The sequence below is a fragment of the Phoxinus phoxinus genome (assembly GCF_949152265.1).
Source record: "Phoxinus phoxinus genome assembly, chromosome: 18".
NCBI lineage: Eukaryota > Metazoa > Chordata > Actinopteri > Cypriniformes > Leuciscidae > Phoxinus > Phoxinus phoxinus.
Window position 1 is genome coordinate 5256560 of NC_136893.1, and position 27596 is coordinate 5284155.

The following is a 27596-nucleotide window of genomic DNA, read 5'->3' on the forward strand; positions in this document are numbered from 1 at the left end:
GCGCCTCAGCGCTAAGTCCACTGCCATCATTTCTAGGCAGTTTATGTGCGGTAGTTCGACTCGTTCTGCCCATTGGCCAAAGAACGGTCTGCCTTCGAGCAGTGCTCCCCAGCCTGAGGTGGACGCGTCCGTGGACACCACCTTCAGGCTCGAGGAAGTCCCCAGGCTTACACCTGACCGGTACCAGTCTGACGCTCTCCATGGTGTCAGGGCTGAAACGCATTCCTGATTGACCTTGAGGCGATAACGACCGTGAACCCATGCTCGGCGCGGTACACGCGCTTTTAGCCAGAACTGCAGTGGGCGCATGCGCAGCAGGCCCAACTGTAGAGCTGTCGATGCTGCGGCCATGAGGCCTAGCATTTTCTGAAATCTCTTGAGCGGCACTATGTGGCCGCTGCGGAAGGATTTCGCCATCCGCAGGGAATTTCGCCTGCGTTGTGATGACAGTCGAGCTGTCATAGACAGCGAGTTCAGCTCCAGTCCTAAAAAGGAGATCCTTTGACTGGGAAACAGTGAACTTTTCTCCCAATTGACTCTCAGACCTAAGCACTCGAGGTGATCGAGAATTAGGGTCTTGTGGCGGATGAGTTCTGAAGGTGATTGAGCTAGAATCAGCCAATCGTCCAAATAATTCAGAATTCGAATGCCGCGGAGTCTCAGGGGTGCCAGCGCCGCGTCCATGCACACTGTAAATGTACAAGGTGCTAGAGACAGGCCGAATGGCAGGACTGTGTACTGATATGCCTGGCCCTCGAAGGCGAATCTCAAAAATCGCCTGTGACGTGACGCAATTTGTATGTGAAAATACGCGTCTTTCAGATCTATTGCCATAAACCAGTCTCCTCGGCGAACCTGCGCGAGGATAGCTCTGGTCGTGAGCATTCTGAACTTTCGCTTTGTCAGCGCTTTGTTCAGATGCCTGAGATCTAAAATGGGTCTGAGACCCCCGTCTTTTTTCGGTACCAGAAAATATCTGCTGTACAGACCCCCTTCGCTCTGAGCTTGAGATAAAGGCTCTATGGCCCCTTTGCTCAATAGCTTCGCTATTTCGGCTCGAAGTAGATGTGCTACTTCTGTTTTCACCGTAGTTTCGACTTTCTCCGTGAAACGGGGAGGGCGTCGATGAAACTGTAGCGAATAGCCTCTTTTTATAGTCTCTAGCACCCATTCTGAGACCCCGGGAAGTCTTTCCCATGCATCTGCACGTGTGACTAGGGGTTGAATGTAATCTGGGCCCTGGTCGCGAAATGGCGGCGACACGAGAGCAACCGTGTGCTGTGACATGGACGCCGTGGCGTGTGAGGCGGGGGGCATGTTTAACACAGTATGCATCCCGCGCGCGCTCGGCTCTCTGTGTCGAGAGAGAGCGCGCGGGACGAGTCCCGTAGGGCTCGATATGTTTGTGAATAAACGTGGGCGCTTGGTGGCGGGCACATTTATAACACCGGGGACACTGTGTTTGTGTACTGACTGACCGTTCGTTAGTTTCGTTTTTACAGAAACCGCGGAACGTGCAGTGTGTAGTGGTTGTGGGCACTTGGCAGTGGGCACGCTTACTACATGTAAAGCACAATCGATCTGAGTCGATTTTATGTGTGCAAACCCTGTGTTGAACGGGGCTGCTGCTTGCACGGGTTGAAAAACCGGGCTCTGGTCGCGAAATGGCGGCGACACGAGAGCAGTCGCGTGCTGTAATATGGACGCCATTGCAGCGTGATGCGGGGGCGCGCTTAATCGAGCGGGCAGCCCGCGCGCGCGCTCAGCTCTCTCAGCTGAGAGAGAGAGCACGCGGTGCGAGCTCCGTACGGCTCGGCATGTTTGAGAATAAATGTGGGTGCGTGAACGCGGGTACATTTATAGCACTGGGAAGTACTGTCTATTAGAACTGACTGACCGTGCATCGGTTTCGCATAGAAACCATGTGACATGTAGTGATTGTGGGCACTTGAAAGCGGGCACGCTCACTACATATAATGCACAATCGACATTGAGTCGATTTTATGTGTGCAAGCCCTGTATTGTGTGGGGCTGTGCTTGTGTGTATGAATGGGCACTGGGTCGTGGGCATACAGTTACACACATTACATCATCGGCTGTGGCCGGGACACCGTGTAGCACAGAGAGTACTGTCTATCAGAACCGACTGACCGTGCATTCGTTTCGTTTTTACAGAAACCACGGGACATGCAGTGTGTAGTGATTGTGGGCACTGAAAAGCGGGCACGTTCACTAACTTACATGTATTGCACAATCGACGAGTCGATTTTATGTGTGCAAGCCCTGTATTGTGTAGGGCTGTGCTTGTGTGTACGAATGGGCACAGGGTCGTGGGCATTACGGATACACACATCACACCATCGGCCGTGGCCGGGACACCAGAAAATACATTTTCAGATTTACCTGGGGCGTCGTGAAAACGGCGTTTGTGTGCAGGCAAACGAGCATTGATGCCGATTTGGTGACTGCAAAATACACTGGCACGGTCGCGTATGTTGGGACTGTGCGAGCGAGACATTTTAGTGAAATCCGGCCGCGGCGGGATTTTAACACTGTAGCTTCCCTCGAAGCAGATGTGCGCATCCTGGCTGAAGACGGGGCTTTCCGGGACGAGGATTTCTTCGTGAATTCAGGAAGAAAAGGGCGCGGGTCGTGAGGACGGTAACGTACGTTCCTCTGCAGAAAAACAGCCATCCAGCCGGTAAGCGCATCGATGCTGGTCTTTCTCCGTCGACGCTCATGAGCGGCGGGGGAGGGGAGATCCTCGGAGCTCGCCCATCCGAAGCGGGAGAGAAAAGCAGTCGTCCTCCACAGGCGCGGCTTCACCTTCCTCGTTCATGACGGACGCGGCGGCACACAGCGGCCCTTGTCCGTCGATCAGAGAGTCCAGCGAAGCGGGCGGAGAAGCTGGCGGCAGCAGCGGCGAGCACCTCGTGGTGGGGGGAGGTTCCGGGCTCCGCTAAGCACGGCGCTTTTCACGGCGCGGCACTACAGCGGGCGGAAAAGATGCAGCTTCAGTAAATGAACGGCAGGCGAGTCCGCAGAGTCACCGTAGGCATCAAATCACAGTGATGGCAGCCGCCATCGACGAGAGCTGAAGCTGCGTGATACTCACAGGCAGGAAACACAAGCACGTGGTCCCCGTCGCTGAGTGGGGCTCTACACGAGCCACAGGAGGTGCGAGGCATCTTGAAAAAGACGCTCGGCTCTTTTAGTGTGGAAAAACTGTGTGACGCGACGGCGAACACACACACAAAACACACACACATAATGTAAAGGATATTCCACGCCTGAGAAGCGCAGCAGGGAACGGCGGCTGAAGGCGGCGATGACCAGCGGCTTCAGGTAAGGGCTCGTCCTGCTGAGGTGCTGTATCAGACGGCTGTGGTGGCTCGAATCCGGCCTACGATGCGTGTAGCTTCGTGAAGTAAAGAAAATCGGAGTGGAAGCAGCTATGCTTGGTATTTATAGACCTAGGCCACGCCTGTTTCGGCGGGAGATGACGCAGAAGGGCGCGAAGCACCCTCATTGGTCAGCGTCACTGGCCTCGCATAGGCTGTGCTTTTCTGGCTGAGCAGCCAATGGGCGAGCGATATTGCTCCGCCTAGGGTTGTATGCTACAGAAAAGCGTTTTACATATTACAAAATTAAGGATTAATTTTTAGGCTTCAATCTCGACAAAGAAATATCTTTCCCGTAGCGTCGCTAATCGACGCAGTAGGAGAGAACTCTACGTAAGAGAACTGATACATATGTATCATCGTGTGTGTGTGTGTGTGTGTGTGTGTGTGTGTGTGTGTGTGTGTGTGTTATTTTTTTATTCTTGAACTCGGCATCATAAAATTAGGTAATACGATCAGGCTTTTTTTTTTTTTTTGCAAATCAGCAGAAATATTTTTCAAGGCTGTTATTGCAACTAGTTTTAGAGTATCTTCTCCAACAGTGGATATAATAACAGCGCTCATGAAAATCTCTCACACGCACCTTTCAGCCTCTTCCTGCTGTCTCTTCTCCTCCTCTTCTCTTTCTCTCTGTTCTCTGGCCTGCCGTCGTTTCTCAGCCAGCAGACGAGATGCCTCCTCGGGGTCTGTTGTGCCTGCAGAGGGCCGTGCTGTTGGAGAACTTCCAGAACCTTCTACAAAGAGAAAGAGCCACAGGAATATAATATATGATGCTAGTTGAATCGAACTTGATGGTTCATGTATGGTTGCGCAGTATTACAGACCAGCAGAAGGCTCTGGTTTAGTTGCAGGAGCCGCCTCTGGTTCAGTTTTAGGAGGTTCAACATCCTCTTTTTTGCCCCCCTCTCGTTCTGGGGTAACTTTCAGGCTTTCTGATGTCACTCTGTTGGGCCTGAGATTGCCTGGCAATAAGGAGGGGTTACTAGGAGACAGTGGAATTGATGCTGGGGGAGGAGGAGACCTGGACTTTTTGGGGTTAAACGTCTTCTGAGAGGGTTTAGCAGTGGAGCCCCTGAGGAACAGACCAAAAAAAAAAAAAAAAAACTGAAGCAGTGAGCGAAAAGTTTTAGTCCTTTTCATTCTGTCCAATAAAACCCACAGCAAAGTTGAGGTCACAAATGTATATTTATACTACTATTTTTAATATATACACTCTTTCTAGATTTAAATTCATAATTTATAATTAAATAAATTTAAATACTTACATTTTTTATATATTTGGAAGATATTATAGTATAAGCTTTAGTAATTATTCTTAAAAAATTAGTTGAGAAATTCCCAAAATGATTTACTTGGTTATAAATAAAATAAGCATGATCTCTGAACCAGCAAGATTATCTCTAACATCACAGGAAGATTGCTAAATACTGAATTGGTAAATGAGAAGTGTTTTATCCATTTTTTCATTCTGTCCAATAAAACTTTGTATATACAAGTTTTTGTGTGTGTATCTAATTTTCTCATGCATGACATTACTTTATGGCTAATCCTGATTTCCTGACCAGATGTTTTCTGCTACATCTGTGGGTGAATTAAAACTGATACATATGTATCATCGTGTGTGTGTGTGTGTGTGTGTGTGTCATTCTATAATTATCAGAGATTGGTTCTAAAATAGGATGATTATGAAGTTTTGTAATTATTTTAGTTTTTAATTTACTAACCCTGGTTGACTGTTTACCCCAAAAAACAATCCAAAAACAATTTTGTGCAAATATTTCCATAAATTTTCAGTATAAAACCCCCTCTTGGTTGTGAAAATGAAATGCACCTTCAGACAGAATGACATCCTGATTATACTCTTATTCCTCATCTTGTAAATGGTGCTTATACCTGTTGGGGGATGGATTGGTGACCCTGCTGCGATGACTGACAGGAGAGGGAGATCTCTTGGGTGTGAACAGGCTCAGACTGGGAGTGGGATATGACAGGTTACTCCATGACTTCCTCACATAGTCCTTATCCTTCCTGTCAATCTATACACAAGAGGCACGAAACACATCTTTTGAGAGTACTTCTTCCATGCTACATTATACAAAGATCAACACGTTGCAATTGCCCTACACAGACTCTTAAGTACACTCTTTCAAGCATAGGGCACTTGCACACACACACAAAAATTCAAGCACATATTTACACCAATACTATACCAGGATATTCTGGGTAGTCTTTCTGCGAGAGCTGCCGTCCGAAGGGATGAGCCCTGCTCTGATTGGTCTCTCAAAATTAAGGCCTGCTTTGATTGGTCGCTCGGCGCTGCGTGACTGGATGGACTTGAAGGACATGGAGCTCATTGGGTGACAGGAGGCTGAGCGAGGACAAACGGGGGTCACTGTACCATGATCAAGTTTAACCAACCAGGGTGTATTATGAGATAATTAAATTGATCCATTATGGACAAGAGGAGCGATAGCGAGGAAGGTGCACAAAAGAAAAAGGTTAAAAAGGGATGAATGAGTGGTGGAAAAGTGGAAAGGGAAGAAGAAGAAAGTGTGTATTAGTATCTACAAAGCTCTAGACAGAAATTAGGCAATGCTGATCATCACTGATGGAGGACAATCTGAGAGCATGTTCGTAATGGCATACTACCATACAATTTTTGCAGTATGCATTATGTATACTGTTTAATTTGTACATTTACTGTATGCAAAGCATTGCATTTGTCTAAATATGAACTTAAATTGGAATAAAACTGCAAAATAACATTTTAATTCTGTACTGGACGTCACACAAATTATTAGGTTGACAACAACCTTTTTTTTGCACTGCGAAGTGTTTCACACACCATTATAAAAACAGCAGGCGGTGAAAAGTATGGCTAGCAAGCAGTAGGGTAGTATTTCATTCTGAATGCAGACAATTCAATTCCTCATGGTCACATGATGATGCAGTTGCCCATGTTAGAAGCCTTTAATTTAATCAGTTGATAACAGAATCCCAAAACAGAAGAAAAACCCCAAACAATCAGCAAGAAAAAGACAGAACATATAAATACACTCAAGAGATTAGCATCAGCTCTATTTACACACACACACACACACACACACACACACACACACACACACACACACACACACACACACACACACACACACACACACACACACACACACACACACACACACACACACACACACACACACACACACACACACACACACACACACACACACACACACACACACACACACACACACACACACACACACGTTTTAGATGCAGAAGATGAAGTCTGTCTAAAAGAGGCGTTTTGTTTTAAGACAGGGGCCTTGCCAGAAACATCTCACAGTTCTCCAATACTCTTTCTCTTTGTAAATGTGTTTTCACACACTGAACATCTTGAAGTTCTGCTATTGTATAAGTAAAAGCTACTTTTGAAAATGCATCTTGTCAAGTTATGAGCTTCTCATACTTTCTAGCTATTCTACAAGTTACTATCAAAAGGTTTAGTTAATAACACTGAAGCTAAATACGTTTGTTTAGAAGCATAACAGTAACTCAAATGTTTAAAAAAAATAGTATCGCTTTTATATGACAAAAACAACGTATTTTATAATATTTTTCTCTTTTTTTTTGTCACACCTCATCAAAGCTTGTCAGAAGATGGCTTGAAAAGCTATACGTTTTTTTTAAACATCTGAGTTACTGTTATGCTTCTGAAAAACATGGTTGAATAAAAAATAATTCTACCTCAACACTGGTCAGGTCTGACAGAACGCTTCACTAGTTAGGGTGTAAAATTAACACTTGCCACCAGACAAATGCAAGCACTTTTTGTGCAGTGTCAGGTCATTTTGCTTATGTACCAACCAATGTGGAAACCGGTAAGATGTCTCTTAGCTTAACATTTAACAATTTAAAGCAACACATGCACAATTCAATTTCAGGTTTGTAGCATGTTATTTTATACATTTGAATTGAATACAATTTTTAAAAGGTTTCTGTTTAAATTGGCCATTGACCAGCTGATAGGCAAACAAGTTTATTTCCCACCCTATCTGTGACCAAAATTAACATAAAAAAGTGTATTAAATAGTTTAATGCAGTGCATGTGTTTGTGTTCTACCTGCTTCTCCAGACAAAGACATGGCGCTGCGACTCCTGGCCAGGTAGGAGTGTGTTGGCGTCTGTAGTCGAGAGATCATTGTATTCTCCCATGTGGTAAGAGGCATACGACGCGTACCTGGACACACATGCACATTATCAACAAAAGTCCTAAATAAGCAGCTTAAACATGCGAAAGTAAAGCACTTGACACATCACATGCATTCATAACTTCATATGCCCAGAATAGGTTAAACATTTGCATCATCTGCTGGTGACAGTGAATCATGCATGTTTTAAAATGTTTTAAGTTAAATGAGACCAACCAACCAAGGAAAACAAGAGTTAGTTACCCTAAACATAACCACCAGTGGAAAGACAACATGAAACTGCAATAACACCCCCATTTATTGTCTACATTAAATAATGTTTCAGGGTGGGACTTCATTTTATCCATCATGATTTGACTGGATTATGAAATTAATATTATTTTGACGACCGCACATGTCCAGTCACGCAGCAAAAAACTAAAGTCAGTTACTGCATTACATTCCTGAAAACAAATGGTTTCTTTTAAATAACATGCACTGATTAATTGTACACAATAACATAAAAAAAAGTAAATAAATCTGTTTTGCTTTCATGTTGTCTTTTAAAAAAAAGGTGGCCAACTGCTGTAGGGAAAAAACATGCAAGAACTAAATATCAAAACCAAAATACAGTCAAATTCCAGTGAAGCCCTCAAATAAAGCAGTGCACAGAGAGTACAACTTTCCCCCCACTATTATTTATAGCTTAACGATTATTCGTTAATGTATAAACCCTTTAAACCTTACACAAACTTTAACATGCAATAATGCTGGAAGAGACTGCATGACTCAGGGCTCAAGACTAAAAACGACAAATTACAGAATTGCTTGAGTATAGATTTGCTCTTATTTTGTTTAGAAGCACATGGTCATGCTTACGTTGTGTGGATGCAATAAAGTGCAGGTTATTAATCAAAGGTATATGCATTTGTTAAAAGCATACACGCATACATATTTTTCAGTACACTTAAATTATATTGTTTCTGTAGGTATAATCAACAACTTTGAATATTTTTATATCTCATCATTACTTTTAATTTGATTATGTCATTTGCAATGCTTCATGGGATTAAAGTTCTTTCCCTCATTAAAGCCGTTAAGTACACGGTGTTTTCGAAGTACATCTTTGTCGTTTTGTCCAAATATCAAATCATTTTTAAAGTTTGTAATGTTATGATTCGCCTCATATCTGGTTGGTTTGATTCATGGCTTTACCAAAAAATCAATAAAAAGATCAAATACTCCAGAACCAATGCCACTGAAAAAGTGGACACTATTGCACTCTATGGTAGTGCCTTGATTGAAACAGAATGAACATGTTTAATTGAAGTCACATATCAAAACAAAGGTTCTTTAATTTGTCGCTTATGATATTTTTTATTCTATTTTTAACTGTTCATTAAAGGAGAACTCCAGTCAATTTTAACATTGAGCTCAATTTTTAGTAAATTTGGAGTGCTGTCAATACAGAGAACAACGACAAAAATCGGTGTTGCCTACACTGTGTTATCCTATTTTTAAAATTTACACCCTATTGACTTGAATGGGGCAAGTTTTAAACCTGCTTTTATCCTCTTAACATATTTGATGTGTCATACAAGTGCCCAGCCATGTTGAGTGATTCCTTAAGAGTGAACACGAGTGAATCTGACTGCAGTAGATGTGAAAGATATGAATAAAAATGATGTTATATCAGCCAGCGCACAGACCTGTATTTAGTTCCTGTTTTCGGTCGAAGTCCAAAGTAGTCGATTGTCGAGTTCACAGGCATAGGTTTAGTTACATATGATCACGCGCGTGAACTCGACAATCGACTACTTTGGACTTCCACCGAAAACAGGAACTAAATACAGGTATTTGCGCTGGCTGAATTAACATCATTTTTATTCATATCTTTCACATCTACTGCAGTCAGATTCACTCGTGTTCACTCTTAAGGAATCACTCAATATGGCTGGGCACTTGTAATGACACATCAAAGACGTTAAGAGGATAAAAGCAGGTTTAAACCTTGCCCCATTCAAGTCAATAGGGTGCAAATTTTAAAAATAGGATAACACAGTGTAGGCAACACCGATTTTTGTCGTTGTTCTCTGTATTGACAGCACTCCAAATTTACTAAAAATTGAGCTCAATGTTAAAATTGACCGGAGTTCTCCTTTAATGCTTGTTACTTCATTTATGATCAGCTACTTTGCAGTCTGAAGCCCTGGGTAGCACAGGTTTGAACCCAGTAAAAGAGCAACAACAACAAAAAGACTTCTGGATTTCTAAAATCCACCTGCTGGTTTGTCCTGAGGGATCTTCTCTCTGGATATTAGTGATTTAGATAGCGTTTTTTTAATCAAGCAAGATGACGAGAGAGATGTCCGCTTCTGTAAGGCTTGGACGGTACAGCAAAATCACACAAAAACACATACACAAAAAATATAAATTATGGGTTAATTCAAAAAGTGGATCCTTGGTAAATGATTCATCTAAAAAGGGACTTGTTTGGCTATGAGATTGTGTAAAGATTGTTTACCTCTATCTGGGGAATTCAGCAAGGTGGCTGAGGAGGATGACAGGCGTTTGGAAATTACTGGATCTGTGTGTTTGGACAGATTCATAGTGGAGACTGACCTTCTGTCAGCATCTACAAACACACAGACAAAAAAAAATACAACATGAGATGCAAAACTTAATACAACTTAAAGGCGTAATACAGAAAAATGCACCGGAGAAAGGACTAAAGAAAGATAGAAAATGGGGAAGAGGGCACAAGAGGCTTTACTGAGACCTTTTCTACTGTTAAAAGTTAAATATGAGGAAAAGTGCTTAGCTACCGGTATGTGTACTAAAGACTACTGAGGATCACAACCTGTCTTCCATATGTGTCCCAAAATGGACACACATTGACGACATTAAAACTAACAGGACATCTGTGATCTAATATCACCTATATTGATACTACCTGATTTTAAAGGGGTCATATCATGGAAAATAGGATGTTTCTTAATCAAAGACTTAAAAATACTTTCTATGTACTGAACTAGTCAAAAGTTTGGACACACCTGAAATTATTCCTAATAAAATAAAAAGTGATCTAAAGGCTTAAGCTTTAATACTTGAAGTTTGTTTTGTATATAAAATTTTAAAGGTGTAAAAGCAAAAAAAGCTGTTGGTGCAAAAAAAAAAAAAAAGTGGACTATAAGCAAAAAATGTGACAAAGAGATACATGTCCCCTTTAAAACAGAAACTAAAAGGCTACAAGTCATCTAGTATACTACTGTTAAGCAGTTTGTTTATGTTTCTGGCCCCATGCTAACTGCTTACGGGAATGGAAACTAATCATTAATAGGTGATGCTACAAGTTCTAGCTAATGGTGCTAGTCGGCTCGCTCTACACTGCCGGTTATATTCACGTTTAGAGCGAAACTGCTGCTGACGCGCCAAGCTGAAAACACCATGATAGTGCTCCAGCCCAGCTAGATCCAATGAAAAGAGAGCAGAATCATCAAAACCTGAGAGAGTGACAGAGAGAGAGAGGGAAGAGGAAAGAAGAGAGATGCAGAACCATACAGAGAGAGAGAGATATTGATGGAGCAGCGAGCTCATGGCTCTGAGCCAGCAAATGTGAGCAGAAAATAAAAGAAATCTGCTGTTCTGCATACATAAACATACTCCATTTAAATGTAAACACTGTAAAAGGCACTAAACTTCAAATCCTAAAAACAGAAACAGATTAAAGCGTGTTTGTATGTATTAGGGACGCACAATTAATCGAATTACAGAATTAATCAAACTGAAATCACAATTCAAAAAAGAAGCTTTAAAGGCTCCCTGCAGTTTCCACCAAAATAAAAGCTTATTAAAAAAATTAAGACAGTCATAACTATTAGTATTGCAATTTTACAGTTGTTTAGTAATTTGTTTTGTTTATTTACAGTGAAATATTACAATCTTATCTTGTTAAATATTTTAATTTAGTATTAATTAATACATTTTATTATGTCATATTGATATACGCATTTTGAGCCAAATTGTGCAGCCCTATGGACAAGCACAGCAAACCTGGAGCTTGAAAAATAATGCATTTTAAACAGCAATTTCAAAAGTGCTTTTTAATCAGGAAAAAAAATCCTGCAATTAATATGCCAAATCATGCAATTATATTATATTACAATAATCAAAACACATACAAAACATTCCCAGTATTTGATTTGTATAGGATTTTTTTCCTCCCGTTTCATTGTCATCCAGACAAGTGTGTTAGCAACCCTCTGCACATCGGGCAGTATAATTTCAGGTGTCCTAATGATGTGTAGGTTTTCCAGAAACTCTATAAACAGTTTTATCACATAAATGATATTAATAAACACATTAATGTGCACGAGTGTGTTTACCGCTGTTGTGTGACGTGCTAGCGGAGATCGCTCCACCCCAGCTCCAGCGGTTCGACTTTGGCCTGGCTCTCTGACCCCTCTCCATGGTCCTCCTGATAACAGCCTCATACCGTGCCTGAAACACACAAGGACATGCCTATATTAATGTCTATAATGGGATCTTTTTACTAAATGTATGGTTTGCCTGTATTATTTCCTTTAATATTCATTTACAATAATAAGGAAAGGGTCTCTGTATACCTTCATAGTGATGACAACGTAATGGTTCTCAAGCACTATTAAGGGGGTCCTATTATGCCCTTTTACGAAATCTTGATGTTGTTTTTGGGGTGTACTAGAATATGCTTTCATGCTTGATTGTTCAAAAAACTAATTATTTTTAATTATTACAGCACCTCTCTCCCCAGTCTGGCCTGAACGCGCCACTTATTTCCTGTTATTATGAAGCCCCTCCTTCCGAAATACGAAATGCGCTGTGATTGGTTAGCTGGCCCAGTGTGTGTGATTGACAGCACCTAGCGTGTGTTCGGGAAACGTCACGCCCCTCCATCACTGCCAGTTCTGCTCTAGTGTAAATATTAAGGATGGCGGCAATTTCAAACCAATTCGAGCCCGATTCAGACCCTGATAATGTTAACGAACAAGAGGATCGTGCAGAACGGATTTCAATTTCACAGGACAAATAAACGTTGGGGTTATAATATGCAGGAACAGTGTTTAAAATAAATTGTAACCACTCTAAGTTGTCTTCAGCCTTAGGACGATCGAACAAATGAGTTTTGGAAAAGAGGTTGAAAAAGCAGCATATCTTAGACATGGCAGCAGCTCAACCGGGCCTCGTCCCCTTTTTGCCGGATTCTGTGGGCGGGGATTATTTAAATGCACAGGCGTAACTATCGGTAAGGGTACACGGTTGCTTACGGGCCCGGACCAATCAGGGGCCTGCGTGACTGGAAGATATTGATTGACAGCCCATATCGCATTTTACTACTTTTAGTCTGATCGCATTTTACTTTACCACAAATTTATTCAAATAATGACAATTTTACTGATCATTAAATACATGTTCGAAACGAACAATGATGGATTTTGGTGTAATTTGATTCGAATTGGGACTGGGGAATCCCCGGGTCCCAATTCGAATCCCAGATATGGTAAGTGAACACGCGTATTGCGTGCAAAACAGTAAAAACGTTGAACTTGAGACAGACAATATCGACATGGTGTCGTCGTCAAATTACAAACACAAAAGTGGCTTTCAAAAGCGAAAATGAAAAGAGGAATTGGAGAAATTAATGAGTAAATTACTAAAAATAGGAAGCTTCTTTAAAGGGGTGGTAAAGTATGATTTCACTTTTCCAACTTTAGTTAGTGTGTAATGTTGCTGTTTGAGCATAAACAACATCTGCAAAGTTACAACGCTCAAAGTTCAAAGCAAAGGGAGATATTTGCTTTTAAAGAAATCGTTTTTTTAAGGACTACAACAAACGGCTGGTCGGGACTACACGACATTCCTCCGGGTTTAGTGACATCAGCAAGTCTAAAATGTACATAAACCCCGCCCCCGGGAACACGCAGTTGAGGGAACAAGTCAAATATTTGTATAGTATTTTGTCACAGAAGTGAGTCAGCTCAAACTTTAGCATCCATCTTTTCACATGCAATCGAAAGTCACTCTGTGTGCATCTCACAACAGTTCCTATACGAGCGATTTATAGATTACCATGACAGAATATGCTAATTGAAGATAGTTAACGCCACATCAGCAACATAAATTCATCAACTAACCTTTCAGAGACGTCCTGTTGCATTCTACATGTTGTCTCTCCATCTTTGTCTGACTCCGTTTTGACATTAAAGACAGAACAGTTTCTGTCATTTTAGTGTGTCTGCATGAGGTAATAGCAGCTGCTAACACACACATGAGCTCTTGAAACCCCGCCCTCTGCAGCAGCTCATTTGCATTTAAAGGGCCAGACACAAAACGGTGCGTTTTTGCAAATCCTCAAAAAGTGACAACTTTAACATGCTATATAAAAATATCTGTGGGGTGTTTTGTGCTAAAACTTTGTGCTAAAACTTCAAAACTTCTATGTGAAGGCTCCAGGTCGGATTACCGCAAAATCCAGTGACGTGACTGAGACCTGCATGCGCGCTCCCGAGCCTCTCGCCTCGTCTACTGACTTGTAGACAGCGACGACACTGCAACTTATGACATGGAGTCTGCTAGCACTAAGAAACGACATGCTCCCAACACAACACTGACTCCAACACAAACTCCACATAATGATAAAAAACAAAACAAAAAGTTTTATCTGCTGAAGCTCGTAAGGCCACACGTGAATCGGATCAACTTCGGACGAAAGCACGGATCAACATCGGCAGGGCTTTTGAATCATGGAGAAACCTCCACTTTGTTTTGGGTATAAAAATAGACCCGGAGTTGGCTTTCATCCTATTGGACAGGTAAGCTAACATTACTACAAAGCATGTAAAATATATTTAGCTTGCAAATGTATTGGTTGCAATCTGAAACATCACCGCTAGAGGCCGCTGAAAAATACATATAGCCCCTTTAAATAAAATATCTCCCTTTGGAGTGGACTTTGTAACATTGCAGATCTTTTTTATGCTCAAACATTTTTGTTTTTATTAAAAACAGAAATACCAGAGAAGCTTAGATACTGTAAGATGGCCTTCAAATATAGTCGTGGGCAAACAGGGGCTTGGAGGCAAAACTGTTGAGAACCACTGATGTAATTGTGCTTTAATAATGACTGGTGAGAAATATAAAGATAAATAATGAAAACTAAACGTATAGGGAGGGAATATATACACACAGCTGAATAAATTCAACTCCAGAGAAGGGTTTTCCCCGATGTCCTCACCTTCTCCTCCTCCAGTTTCTGCCGTCGTTTCTCCTCCACAGCAACTCGTCTCCTCTCCTCTTTCTCCCGCTGCTCCTCCATCCTTTTCCTGCGCTCCTCCAGCTGTCTCTCATGAAACTGTCGGGCTCTCTCCTCTCTCTCCAACCACTTGGACCCCCGTGCAGCTGCGCACACACACACACACACACACACACACACAATTAATTCCCTTAATCAATTCATGGATTTTTTTGCTGGCCCTATAACATATACACCAAATTCAGAAAGACTTGATTTGTTTATAATTTCAACTCTAACACAACTTTTCCAGTGTAACTTAAGGATGTCTGAAAATAAAACAATTTAACCACTGGTCATGACTACTGGAACACTGAAGGAAGGAAAGAGGATAGATAATATTATTCCTAAATAGCCCAGCTGGTATATAGATGTGGGAATGCCCTACCAAAATATGTTGTTCCTGGATGAGGATCCCAAAATGAAAGAGGGATTCCTGATAATGTAAATTCAACCAGTCATATTCAAGATTTGCAAAGAGGCTGTTATTGAAGGACAGGGCAACACAACTATATTGGACCTCAAAACCTGTAAGAATTGTTACTAATTTCACAGAGATTAGCAGATAACAACAACTCTTTAAAGGGATAGTTCACCAAAAAATGTGAAATCCGTTATCATTTAATCTTGCTGCAGTAGTCGGTCACCACCCCGTTGTCATTTAGCTTTTCTTATAGAAATAAAAAACATTTAGTTCAGTGTCTGGTGATATTGGCAATACCGGTGTTGTCACAAGTTTATATACCGGTGTGAAAACTTTTCTCACCGTTTCATCTCTACTCCAATCCCATAAAACTTAGATATTAAGACATTTTAATGAAACCTGAGAGGTTTTGGTCCCTCCATTGAATGTTCGGGTAACCAAAAAGTTCATAAAGACATTGTAAAATGAATCAATGAATATGAAATAAATATTAATTCCGTTGTTCTTTCTCCCTTTCACCCCGTGATTTTGTCTATATCGCGAATATAAGACGACCCCTCATTTTTCAGCCTATTTTTACGACAAAAACCTCGTCTTATATTCGGTATATACGGTAATATCCTATACTAAACCTAAACTAATCAAACAAACTATATATCATTTGAAAGCTTACAATCTCTAGTTTACATATTTGGTGACTGATTTTCAAAATAAATTACAGAGGAGCCGTAATTTATCAATTTGCAACAAGAATATTTTCATACTCCAAAGGTGTGTTCAGACCTTTATTTTGAAATAGTGATGAACATGAAAAATCATGAAAGAATGGTAGAAACCTCAGTTTGTTTCCATGCCAAGAGTTCAAAAGTTCTTTTAGAAAAAAAGCTCTGAAAATGTTTTGAATATAAAGAAAAAAATAATAGATTCAGCATTTGTGATGTGGCAGCGAGCTATAATGCACATACGTGTTCTTTTTGTGTTTCTTAGAGGTTGAATTAATTTGCCAAACTTCCAATACTAATTCTGAATAGGATGTCTACTTCATAAATTGTATGAAAATTGTAAAAATAATGGTTCAGATCACTCAAACAACATATGGAAAAGGAGACGCCCTTATATGGGCAGTAATGTCAACTAGTGAAAAAGCGCCCAAACTAAATGTCACTGAAAGCTTATTTTTGAGATATCAACCTAAAATTTGAAACACAACTTGTTCAGATTTGTTTGGCTTTGATTTTTGATTTTTGCATTTTTAGAGTCCACCAGGTTTTGAAAATGAATAGGCCTATTTTATATAAAATATTAATAATTATTGTACATTTTCATAAACTCAAACTTCTATAACTTTTATTCTGTTTAACTCTATAATATATTTAATAACTAACTTTCTTAATATATTTCACTTGTACAAAAATCTTCCAAATGTCTTCTTTAAAACAAGACCAATCTTACATCTATATTCCAAAGCATTCTTGAATAACAACCATTTAAGTTCAGAATGTGCATTTTCATGTCTATTAAAAAAAGGGGGGTGCCGCTTAAGGGGTTAACTGTAAAGTTTAATGCTAAAGCTTTAAGAGATGGTGGAATAAATGATAAGAAAGGCAGATTTTAAGAGTCAACATTGTGGATTATCAATTTAATTAGCAACCAAGCACTCCAGTAATCGAAAGCGAGCCAAATGAATCTGCCAATCTCTCTCTGGCCTCTCTGTCTTGGCCTATAACCCCTTACATAAAACTGGGTGTCCTGGTAACAACCTTGCCAAGAGTTTACAAAACAACTGCACCTCGCCACAGCAACCTGCCCCTTCAAGTTAGCCATGCAGTGACAAACAGGGGAGAACAGACAGCAACAAGAAAGAGATAAATGAGTAAAAAAAGGCAAGATCAGGAAAAAGTGCAAGAAGTGAACCCCTGAGCTTTACATGGTGAAGAAGGTTTGATTAGACAAATTCACATGATTGACACAATCCACCAACACACAGGAATAAGAACAACACGTGAACATGTGACTGCTTTTATAATGAACTGATCATTCATTATAGCCGCATTTCCACCGCAGGAACTTTCCCCAGGAACTGGGAACTTTGGGCTGGTACTCGGTGTGTTTACACCGCAGGAATCAGGGTCTAAATGAAGTTCCGGGTAAATATTTCCCCCTCCGAAAGTCCCTGCTGGCGAGGTAGTACTTTTTCAAAGTTCAGGAACATTCAGGGGTGGGACTTGTGCGCTCAACATGCTGATTGGTTGTGTTCATGCCGCATTTTGATTGGATGACTCCACGCAGCATTCTAATTTAACCGCCATTTTTAAAAATCTATTGCGGTTTGTGGCTTCATGCAGTAAGAGTTGTCTGTCTGCAAATATGGAATTTAATAAATGAACACACACAGGTGGACCAACGATGAGGTTCAGGCTTTATTAGGCGTATTTGTGGAAGTGGACATTTTTTGCGCGTTCGTCCCAGCCATCTCACGGTCAATGTCCGCATCGTCTAATTTTATATCTATTACAAGCTTTCTGAACACGCTTTAGTATCAGTGCTCGTCTCTTTTCTGCCGTTTTGTTCATTTCCTCGTTAGTAAACCAATGCATCACAAACAACTGCAGCACAGTATGAATCTCCTCCATACTTATTATAAATGTGGCGCTCAAGACTGATTACTGTCCGTCGCAGACTGGGAGGAGCAGTTGCGCGCATTTTACATAATCTCCCCGGTACTTTAGACCGCGGTGTAAACGCAGAAAGCAAAAAAAGTTCCTCGGACAAATTGTTCTGGGTAATTTCGGTGGAAACGCAGCTTATGACTCTCATTAGGACTGTCTGAGTGAGTCTCTGATCAAAGGTCAGTTCAACAGTATCTGTGTGTTTGTTTGCACAGTTAACCACTGCAACTCTGTTGAAACTCCACCATGAAATCAAAACTGGACCCATGTACATCTTAATAACCGTCCCGTTTTTACGCTGCATTCGAGTCAAGTCAGCAAATGTAATATTAGTGTTAAAGAATATGTAACAAAAGCTAATTGATATTATTCATAAGTTTTAGCAGTGATTGTTTTTCTTGTTTTGTTTTTTACATGTTGTGTACTGTAACTGTGGATGAAGCTTGCTAGAAAGCACTACTTGTTTCTATTATTTATGAGATGACAGTCTTGCATGACTTAACTACATTTCCCATCATTCTCCGATGCAAAACAAGAATTATAAAATACAAAGCATCACTTTTTTACATACCAAACATGCATAATTTGTCATTTGTATCTGTATTTGTATGTAGTACCTCAAAAAAGTTAGAGAAAAATTTTCAAAGTTGTCAAAAAACTAATAATAGTAAACAAAGCGCAACATTCAAATGCCAAATCAAATCATGATAAAAACTAATCATGATTTTAAAAAAAGAAGTCCTGTCCACCTAACTTAACATTGAATATACAGCTTCGTTCTGAAATGTGCCACGTTATGGCAGTTAAACGTGTTGCAAAGGCACTCTGACATTGTCTTTAATAACAATGTGTGTGTTTGTCATACCATTCTGCTTCTCCAGCTCCTCCCTCCGTTCACGTGCGAGTCTCTGCCTTTCATCGATCTTCTGCATGAGAGGCTCTGCAAACACAAGCACACATGCTGGATGAGTTCAGGCAGTAAAGCTGGGAGATGATGCTTGCATATATACAGTGTGTCTGTGTGTGTGTCTGTGTGTGTGTGTGTGTGTGTGTGTGTGAGACCTGGTCTGGTAATGATGTGTGTCTCTGTAGGGCTGGGAATGGTGTAGGTGTACTGTCCCGAGGCAGATGAGTCCGGGCGACTCCATGATGACGACTTCTCATCTGCTCTGAGGAGGGAGTCAGAGCCTGAATGACACAGAGAGAGGGAAGGGGAGAAACCCCAAACTGTTTATTCATCAGAGAATTAAAAAATACAAACTGCTTTGTTTCGTTTTGAAACATTAGGTATATCGCTGTCGACTGTATTGGTGCTCTTAAGACATCATAAGTGAAACTCGAAAAATTTGAATATTGTCCATCGTTTTTGTTTTTTTTAAAGGTAAAACTAATATTATATAGACTCATTACATGCACATTTTGATGATTATGGCTTACAGCTTATGAAAACCCCAAATTCAAAATTAGAATATTGTGAAAAGGTTTTCATAAACTGTAAGCCATAATCATCAAAATTATAACAAATAAAGGCTTGAAATATCTCACTTTGCATGTAATGAGTCTATATAATATATATTAGTTTCACTTTTTAAGTTGAATTACTGAAATAAATGAACTTTTGCACGATATTCTAATTTTTCAAGTTTCACCTGTAATTTAAAAAGGGGATATAATAGGAATATAAACCAATTATTAATATTAAATATTACATAAATCATATTACATAATTTTATCAATAATAAATTACACTAAATAAATACATTTTAGTAACAATAATCTTAATGAATATTAAATTAAAATATTAAACAAAAATATTTATATAAAGTTTTTAGATTTAAAATTAAACAAAAAATATATTAAATGATTATTAAAATAATACAATATAATTTTATTAAAATAATATATATATATATATATATATATAAATACATTTAAATACTAAATATTATGATATATTAAAACAGTAAATTGTAACCAAGAAATGTTTTTACAACTTTCACAAACTGTAAACATCCTTTGATTTCATAAAGTTAACATGCCAACCATAGAGAGAGATCCAATATTTATACAGGTATAAACAAACACATACTAGTCTGATATTGTACATAAAAGTATTTTTTTATTTGCACAGTGATATACACAAGACATAGTGTGTTAAAGAAGGTGCAAAAAGTCAAAGTTGTTTCCTCTACATCATGTTGATTTACTTAAGGACCTGAGATCATTCCCCCTCACACACTCTTTTAGGAAGGTTTATGACCCGACAGATCTCAGCCTGAAAATTAAACAATTTCTTGAAAACAGATGCCAAATATGTTTATGAATCCATGCTTAAACATCAAATATGTGTCTTGAGAAGTTTACCCATCCACAGACAGAAAGTGTAGTGTTACTGTAATCAGGTCTCTACATCTGCAAGCATCCTGTGATCCTCAGTGACAGATACTGAAGCATACAGCACATCAGAATCAGCAATCTGGCTAAACTGTTATCGATTCCTGCACTCAGTCTCCTGCTGTGTGCGTCATCTCACACACACCAATCAATAACAGTTATGTTTTCTTGTTATGCACTATGCTTGTTTAATCCAAACTTATAATACAGAAATTGCATGCACAATGTCCCTCGATTCCATTGAGGTTGGGCATAAATGAGGCACAACAAAGCCATTTCTGTAGCAATCGTGAGATTAAAAATTCGAACACGTCATCAGGAAGATTCAATGGCAAAAAATAAATGTATTGCCATCCTTTACATGACATCACCCACATAATAGCATGTATTATGGCTCCCACAAATACTGATCTTTAAAGAGCGCTACCCATAAGTCCACGGTGGGGGAGGAGGGGATAAACAAGCTATGGGCAGATGGTGCGTCTAGACGAGGGGGGAATGGATAAAGGACAAAAACAATCACAACAAGCAAAGACATAAGTCACTGCATTTCAGCAAAAGTCATTGACGACTCATGCCAAAAACAAAAACACCCTATTCTCCACAATACACGAAATACACAGGAAAACAAACATGAACCGAATTCCAGAGTTCATTGAAAAAAATGGAATTTACTGTATGCGGAATGTCACAGAATTTGAATACATTTTGGATGAATAAATGAAAAGTACGGCAGAACAAATTTTTTTTTTCTTCTAAACAGCAGAACAATTAAATCGAATCGTGATCTGTGAATAATAAAACAGCAAAAAGCGATTTAAAAGTGGATGTTCGGTAGGGGAGCAACTAGTGCTGCACGATTAATCATATCGCAATCGTGATGTCAAGCCTATGCGATTGTATGACGCAAAATGCTGCGATTTTATATTAAATAAACAAATTAGGGCTGTTAACGCAATTAACGCAGCATCTGTTAATTTTTGTCATCCTTTGTCGAGTATCTTCATAACATAAGAGCAGTCTTACGATGAACGGAATGAGTTTTGAGTTTATTTATTTTATGGGTTTATGTGAGGATTGTTTGAAGTTTACTGAAGCCTAATAAATGTTCAGAAAATGAACAGCTTTCAATTGTAATGATGGAATCACTGTAATGTTGGATGGCTATAATTCATGTTTAAAATTGTGTGTGTGGGGGGGGGGGGGGCATTGATGTCTGCATTTTTATCCAGACATCAATGGTTTATTGATCATTATAGGTGTTATTAATCATTTACTTGCTGTTGCTAGTTTGAGTTGAGAAATACACATTTCAGCATTATCACTAATCTGTGTGTGCATTTTCCTTGAGAACCAAGGCAAGCAAGTTGACTCATCAAACCATTTGTTTATTATATCGCATATTGACCTCAATATTCGCAATATGACATATTGGGCTGCCCAAATCGCGCAGCCCTAGGTGCAACGATCAGGACCCACGGTTCGGCACGCATGTGATTCCCGGATTAACTGCCAAGTTTAACCATCATGGAGTGAAACTATCATTTGGATGTGTTTTGTCTAGCCAATTTACACATTCAAACGATTTTAAATTTTAAAATCGCGCACACAGAGATATGCGTTTCAAACAGCGCTCGAACACCGAATTGATTCCTCTTTCACATTTATTCACGCTTAAACGGACACATTTACACAAAATGTCAAAATACCCGTCTTGACAAGTATTCTCTTGGTTATGTCATAAGTGAACAGCTGAGAAAGACACCGGACGCGTGTCAGTATATTCAGTGCATTCAGTCTTAAAGTGACAGCAGCCTTATATTCCTGCTGTTGTCTGTGTTATTAATGTTAATAAAATAATACAGCTTTAACAAAGATTAACCTATATTTAATTTCTACAGTAAACAGTGTAATTTTACATTTAGGCCCAACTATTAATTTCTGTACCTGAATACTACTGTTAGTAACTTTGTTAGCCTATATAAGCTTGTAATATTTGTATTTGTTCTTAATTTTATTACTGACTGTTCACTTGTCTTTTTTGAACTTTATTAGTTAGGTTAGTAGTTTTTGCTGTCAAAAGTACTTAAAGTGAGATTTAAGTAATAAATGAAAATTTTTGCTGATCCAATAAATGATTTGATCCGTCACTCAAAAACCATAAAAATGATCCGAACTGTGAGTTTTGTGATCCGTTGCACCACTAATGTTCGTTGTGTCTCTGAATTCATGAACTGCCTACACAGGCAGCTTGTTATGCGTTGGAATTCATATTCAATCTATTTCCGTGTGCGATCCCTGAGGAGGTGACGGCCGTCACTTGCTCTAGATTTCAGGACAATGTTGCTCCTGATTTATCCCAGGCCAAACTCCATCCGACCCAATTTACCCACTTACCAAAAACGCAGGATATCACCTTTCTGAGACAAACAATGGGCAAGGTCTCAAATGATTACTGAGGGCAATTTCTGATATCATTATATTCCAGAAAAAGGGACGTTGATGAAATTCTTCATTGTTTCATATTTCAGTCAGTCAGATTACCCTCAGTTTCTACCAGCCCTGGACACACACACACACACACACACACACACACACACACACACACACACTTCAATACTACAGTAATACAATCTAAGCTAGAGTCTGAGACTTATTAAAACGCAGAATACAGGTTTATAAATCCCTAAGAGAATGTAAAGCCAAAAAATGAGTGTGTGTGTGTGTGTGTGTGTGTGTGTCTAGCTGCGGCTTATTACTTATCGGTGAGGGAGACCCAGTGGTGTTTAAACCAGAAAATACCTAACAGTGAATCATAAGCCCAAGTGATACGGACACTTCATGCTCAAACACATTGTGCTGTGCTATTCAAGGCAAGATTGTTTATAGCTCATAAAACTGCAAAAGACAATCCTAAACGCATATCCTACATCACTGCACCTTAGATGGTTTGATCTTTGTTGAATGCCTCTAACGGAAGGCAAACGTGGCTGAAATCATCCGATATGTGCACTATCTAAACAAACCTCAGGCTATTGTGGCGGTGAAACTTGAACATGACACCTGTGGGGTGTGTTTGTGTGAACACCTGATTTTGCCTTCATGTAGCTCGCTAGTAAATGCTTTTCACTTGACCCACAGCTTTACTCAAATGCCCAAGGGGTGCAAAAACAATCAAATCTCAGAACGAAAGTCAATGTTATCTAGTCTATACATTCTTTTGAGATGACAAAAGATACATTGTTACAATACCATCACATCTTTCCTCTCGAGATCAGACACGAAATGCATGAACTGAGTCCCTTCAAGCAGGTTTTTGGACTTTCCTTTTTGCATTTTCTCTCCATTCCTGCACAGAACATACCAGCTCACGAAACTTTGGTCTGAGGCCCATGCCTGATTAGCTTACTAATCTGTGTCCTGAATGCAGGGCTGAACAGGCTGGTTAAGTACGTAGTGACGGCAGAACAGAATAAACAGGAAGATACACAGACACCAACCATCTACAGCAACAAACAGCATTAATGAAATCACCATCTCTTGAGGTAGTAACACAAACTTTTGAACAATTGTTTAGACAACAAATACGCAGAATGCTAACGATGAACAGGGCTCAAGATAGGACAGCATACAGGCTTTTAGGGGTGGTATATTTACATACCGTAATATAAACAATATGTGACCCTGGACCACAAAACCACATGTTCACATGGGTAAATTTTTTAACATTTATATTTATATATCAACTTAAAAAGAATAAATACACTTTCCATTGATGTATGGTTTGTTAGGATAGGACAATATTTGGCCGAGATAAAACTATTGAAAATCTGGAATCTGAGGGTGCAAAAAAAAATCTAAACATTAAGAAAATCTCCTTTAAAATTGTGCATTTATGTTCACGATTGTGCTGCATTCACTCACAAAAATAAAATGTTATAAATTTACAGTAGGAAATTTACTAAATATCTTCATGGAACATGATCTTTACTTAAAATCCGAATGATTTTTGGCATAAAAGAAAAATCTATAATTTTGACCCATACAAAGTATTGTTGGCTATTGCCACAAATATATCCGTGCGACTTATGACTGGTTTTGTAATCCAGGGTCACATATGCAAAATCTCAAGAGTCAATGTGCACTAACAACACTTCTTTGACTTTGACTTATAGGCTTTGTTTAGCTAGTTAGTATATTGGCGGTTTGATAATAGATATATAGTTCAAGTTCAAAGTTTATTTGTCACATACCAGTTATAGTTCATACAACAAGCAGTGAAATGTAAGCCTGGTATTCCTATAGACGGTGCAATAAAACGTCGTAAATTACAACGATTTAATAAATATATTAATAATAATAACTAGCAAAGTACATAAGCAGTACATATATACTGTATATATACAGTGGGGAGAACAAGTATTTGATACACTGCCAATTTTGCAGCTTCTTACAAAGCAGGGCTTGACATTAACTTTTTGAGGCACTTAAACTATTTATGTTTCACTTGTCCATGCACAAAAGTCACTTGTCCGGGTAAAGATTTATAATTGTATCATTTATTTTTGATAAATGCCACTTTCTACCCGGCAGAGGCTGATTTACCAAGGGATACTTTAAACCGTGTAGCTACTTTACATCTGAACATTATAGCTAATATTTAACGATGTACATTTAACCAATACAAATGCTGTTAATGCTTGTTTACAGTACACGACGCTAACTAGCTAACGTCATTTACTTGTCATTTCCATTTGGTTACAAATTTTCGTTCCCGTTTTAATTCGTATGGTGCTGTTGGTGTAACAGTAAGGTGACTTGTTTTTGGAGCTTTTCCTGGCGCTTTGAGGCTTTTTTTTATTTTAAAAAAACGACTCCTGATTGGCCAATCAAAGCATTCTGAGTTGGAAGCTGGTTCGACGGATTGTGGGGAAAAAAATATGTTCGTTTGAGTGGCACATAACGTGAAGTAACATGGCATTTTATTTTGTTTGAAATTTAACTTGTCCAGTCAGTGGGACAACTAATTTTCACTTCCACTTGTGTCCTACAAAAAAATCCACTTGTCCCGGACAAGCGGACAAGCCTTAATGTCGAGCCCTGCAAAGCATGTCGAAGTCTGTCATTTTTATCATAGGTATACTTCAACTGTGAGTGACGGAATCTAAAACAAAAATCCAGAAAATCACATTGTATGATTTTTAAGTAATTAATTTGCATTTCATTGCATGACATAAGTATGCAATGAATACTTCCCCACTCCCTTTAAGGAAATTTAAGGAAACATTCTTCATTCGGGCTCTCTGATAATCAAATAAGAACAGATAGCTATGCAAACTAAAACACAAATACAGGAACACATCCGGTGTGACTCTATAGCAATAGTCTTATTTTCTACTCGTGTCAATGTTGTTCATCTTGGCTCTTCTGTGAACGGTTTCCATGCCAGTGTGTGCAGCGAAGCAGAACTGCTGGAGTCAGAGTGAAGCTGAGGTCTGAAGACAAAGCATCAGATAAATGCTATGTAAATCAGGAGCCTGCTTTTGTTACACAAGATAATATACGAAGGGATGAAGAGAAAGAGATACCTGTTAAAACCAAATACTTGTTTACCAGCTTACTACACAATGTTGAATGTGCTGCAAAATGACATGGAAAACATCACAATTGGTACGCAATCCATCCGAAATAATATCTGAGATTAGCATTAATGCATCACACATAACAGTGTGCTGAACGTAGCATTGCAAAGGAATATGGTGTCCAGGAGCGTTTCCCAGGTGTTAGATGATACGACTGTAAGGGCGAAGGTCAGAGTTGAGCCTAGTGTCGCTGAACTCGAGTTCACTTGTTTGCAGACAGACTCTGACATCAAATGCAACCAATAACATGTCTTCTAGTCGGCACATATTTAATCCAGGTAGATCTTCATGTTTAACTAAATGTAAATATTTTACAAATATTAAAAATTTTCGAATTATATCATATATAATTATAGGGCTTGGTGATATGGCCAAAAAATCATATCTCTGTATTTTTTGGTTGAATGGCGGTATATGGTATATATATCTCTGTATTTTCAAAAAATAATTACTTGGATTAAAATAAAATATCTGTATTTATTTTTTTATTTCACATCCTGCCCAATGTTGTCCTACAAACAATGTTCATATTGAAGGCTATGGAAACATATAGTAAACCATGTAGGCTCTGGTATGTTATGTGCAAAAATCACATTACATTCTAACATTACAATGTTACATAAAAACAAAAATAATAATTGTATTTTTAAATTCACTAGACTAGAAATAAAAATAAATACAATAAAAAGCACAGACTAATGAACCTACATTTGATTACACCATTACAATACTACAGAGTTACTGCTTTCATAAAAATGCACTTACTTTTAGGTTTAAAATTCAACATATGGCACATTTATTGTCCAACAACAAATATTTTAGCAATATGTATATTTTAGTCAGAAGAATTATAATTTTTGCTCATTTTATATTGCGCTCCGTCTGTTTGGCGCACACACATGTATCTGTCAGAGCAAGCCGATTTAAACTATACGCGCTATATATTACCAGTTATGTTAAAGCCCTTAATATAAAGCATGGCTCATGTTTAGGACAAATTGGATGATGCACTTTCCCCACATCAGCTATTTTTTCAGATGCGCTGTGTAGTAAAGGACACAGTATGGAGGACGTTTCAGCATCGACTCTGTATCGTCATTAATAGTGTTAAAAGTTGTAAAGAGTACCAAATTTAACAAAACAATAATGCTAAAACTTTCCATGCCAGTTAGCCTACCAAACACTATTCTACATCCTGCCCAATGTTGTCCTTCAAAAAACGTGGCCAACTGAATGCTATGAAAACATATATAGTGAATAACATGACTGTCTGTGAAAAAAAATTGCATAACGTTTATAAATCAAATATAATTTTGTAAATTGCATAAACAATTATGAACGAAAAGTATCATGTATTTATGCATAGTTTAATACAAAGCGCCGAAGCGCCGATCACACAGAGTACTAGAGGTGGGAATCCTTAGGAATCTCACATTTCGATTAAAATCGATTCTTTGGGTCACGATTTGATTAAAAGTCAAATTTCGATACGATAAATGCATAGATTTGATTGTTTTTTTGATTTTTTGTTTTTTTTTATTGT

The 27596-nt window shown here is 39.1% G+C and overlaps 1 protein-coding gene across 8 annotated transcripts in view; it reads right to left on the reverse strand.

Annotated features, from left to right (window-relative positions):
• The window catches only part of map7b (microtubule-associated protein 7b), a 49304-nt gene that overhangs the window by 8586 nt on the left and 13122 nt on the right, over positions 1–27596 (reverse strand). Inside the window, exons 2-13 of one of the 8 annotated variants that reach the window (XM_079587539.1) lie at positions 19080–19205; positions 18883–18957; positions 14868–15031; positions 11980–12094; positions 10999–11097; positions 10119–10229; positions 9876–9977; positions 7528–7644; positions 5612–5769; positions 5295–5437; positions 4226–4473; positions 3985–4135 (exon numbers count right to left, since the gene is read on the reverse strand). In XM_079587539.1, the coding sequence (XP_079443665.1) occupies positions 3985–4135; positions 4226–4473; positions 5295–5437; positions 5612–5769; positions 7528–7644; positions 9876–9977; positions 10119–10229; positions 10999–11097; positions 11980–12094; positions 14868–15031; positions 18883–18957; positions 19080–19205 (1609 nt within the window). Of the gene's footprint in view, positions 1–3984; positions 4136–4225; positions 4474–5294; positions 5438–5611; positions 5794–7527; positions 7645–9875; positions 9978–10118; positions 10230–10998; positions 11098–11979; positions 12095–14867; positions 15032–18882; positions 18958–19079; positions 19206–27596 lie in introns of all 8 variants that reach the window. The other 7 variants (XM_079587538.1, XM_079587542.1, XM_079587540.1 and 4 more) reach the window with 7 other exon arrangements.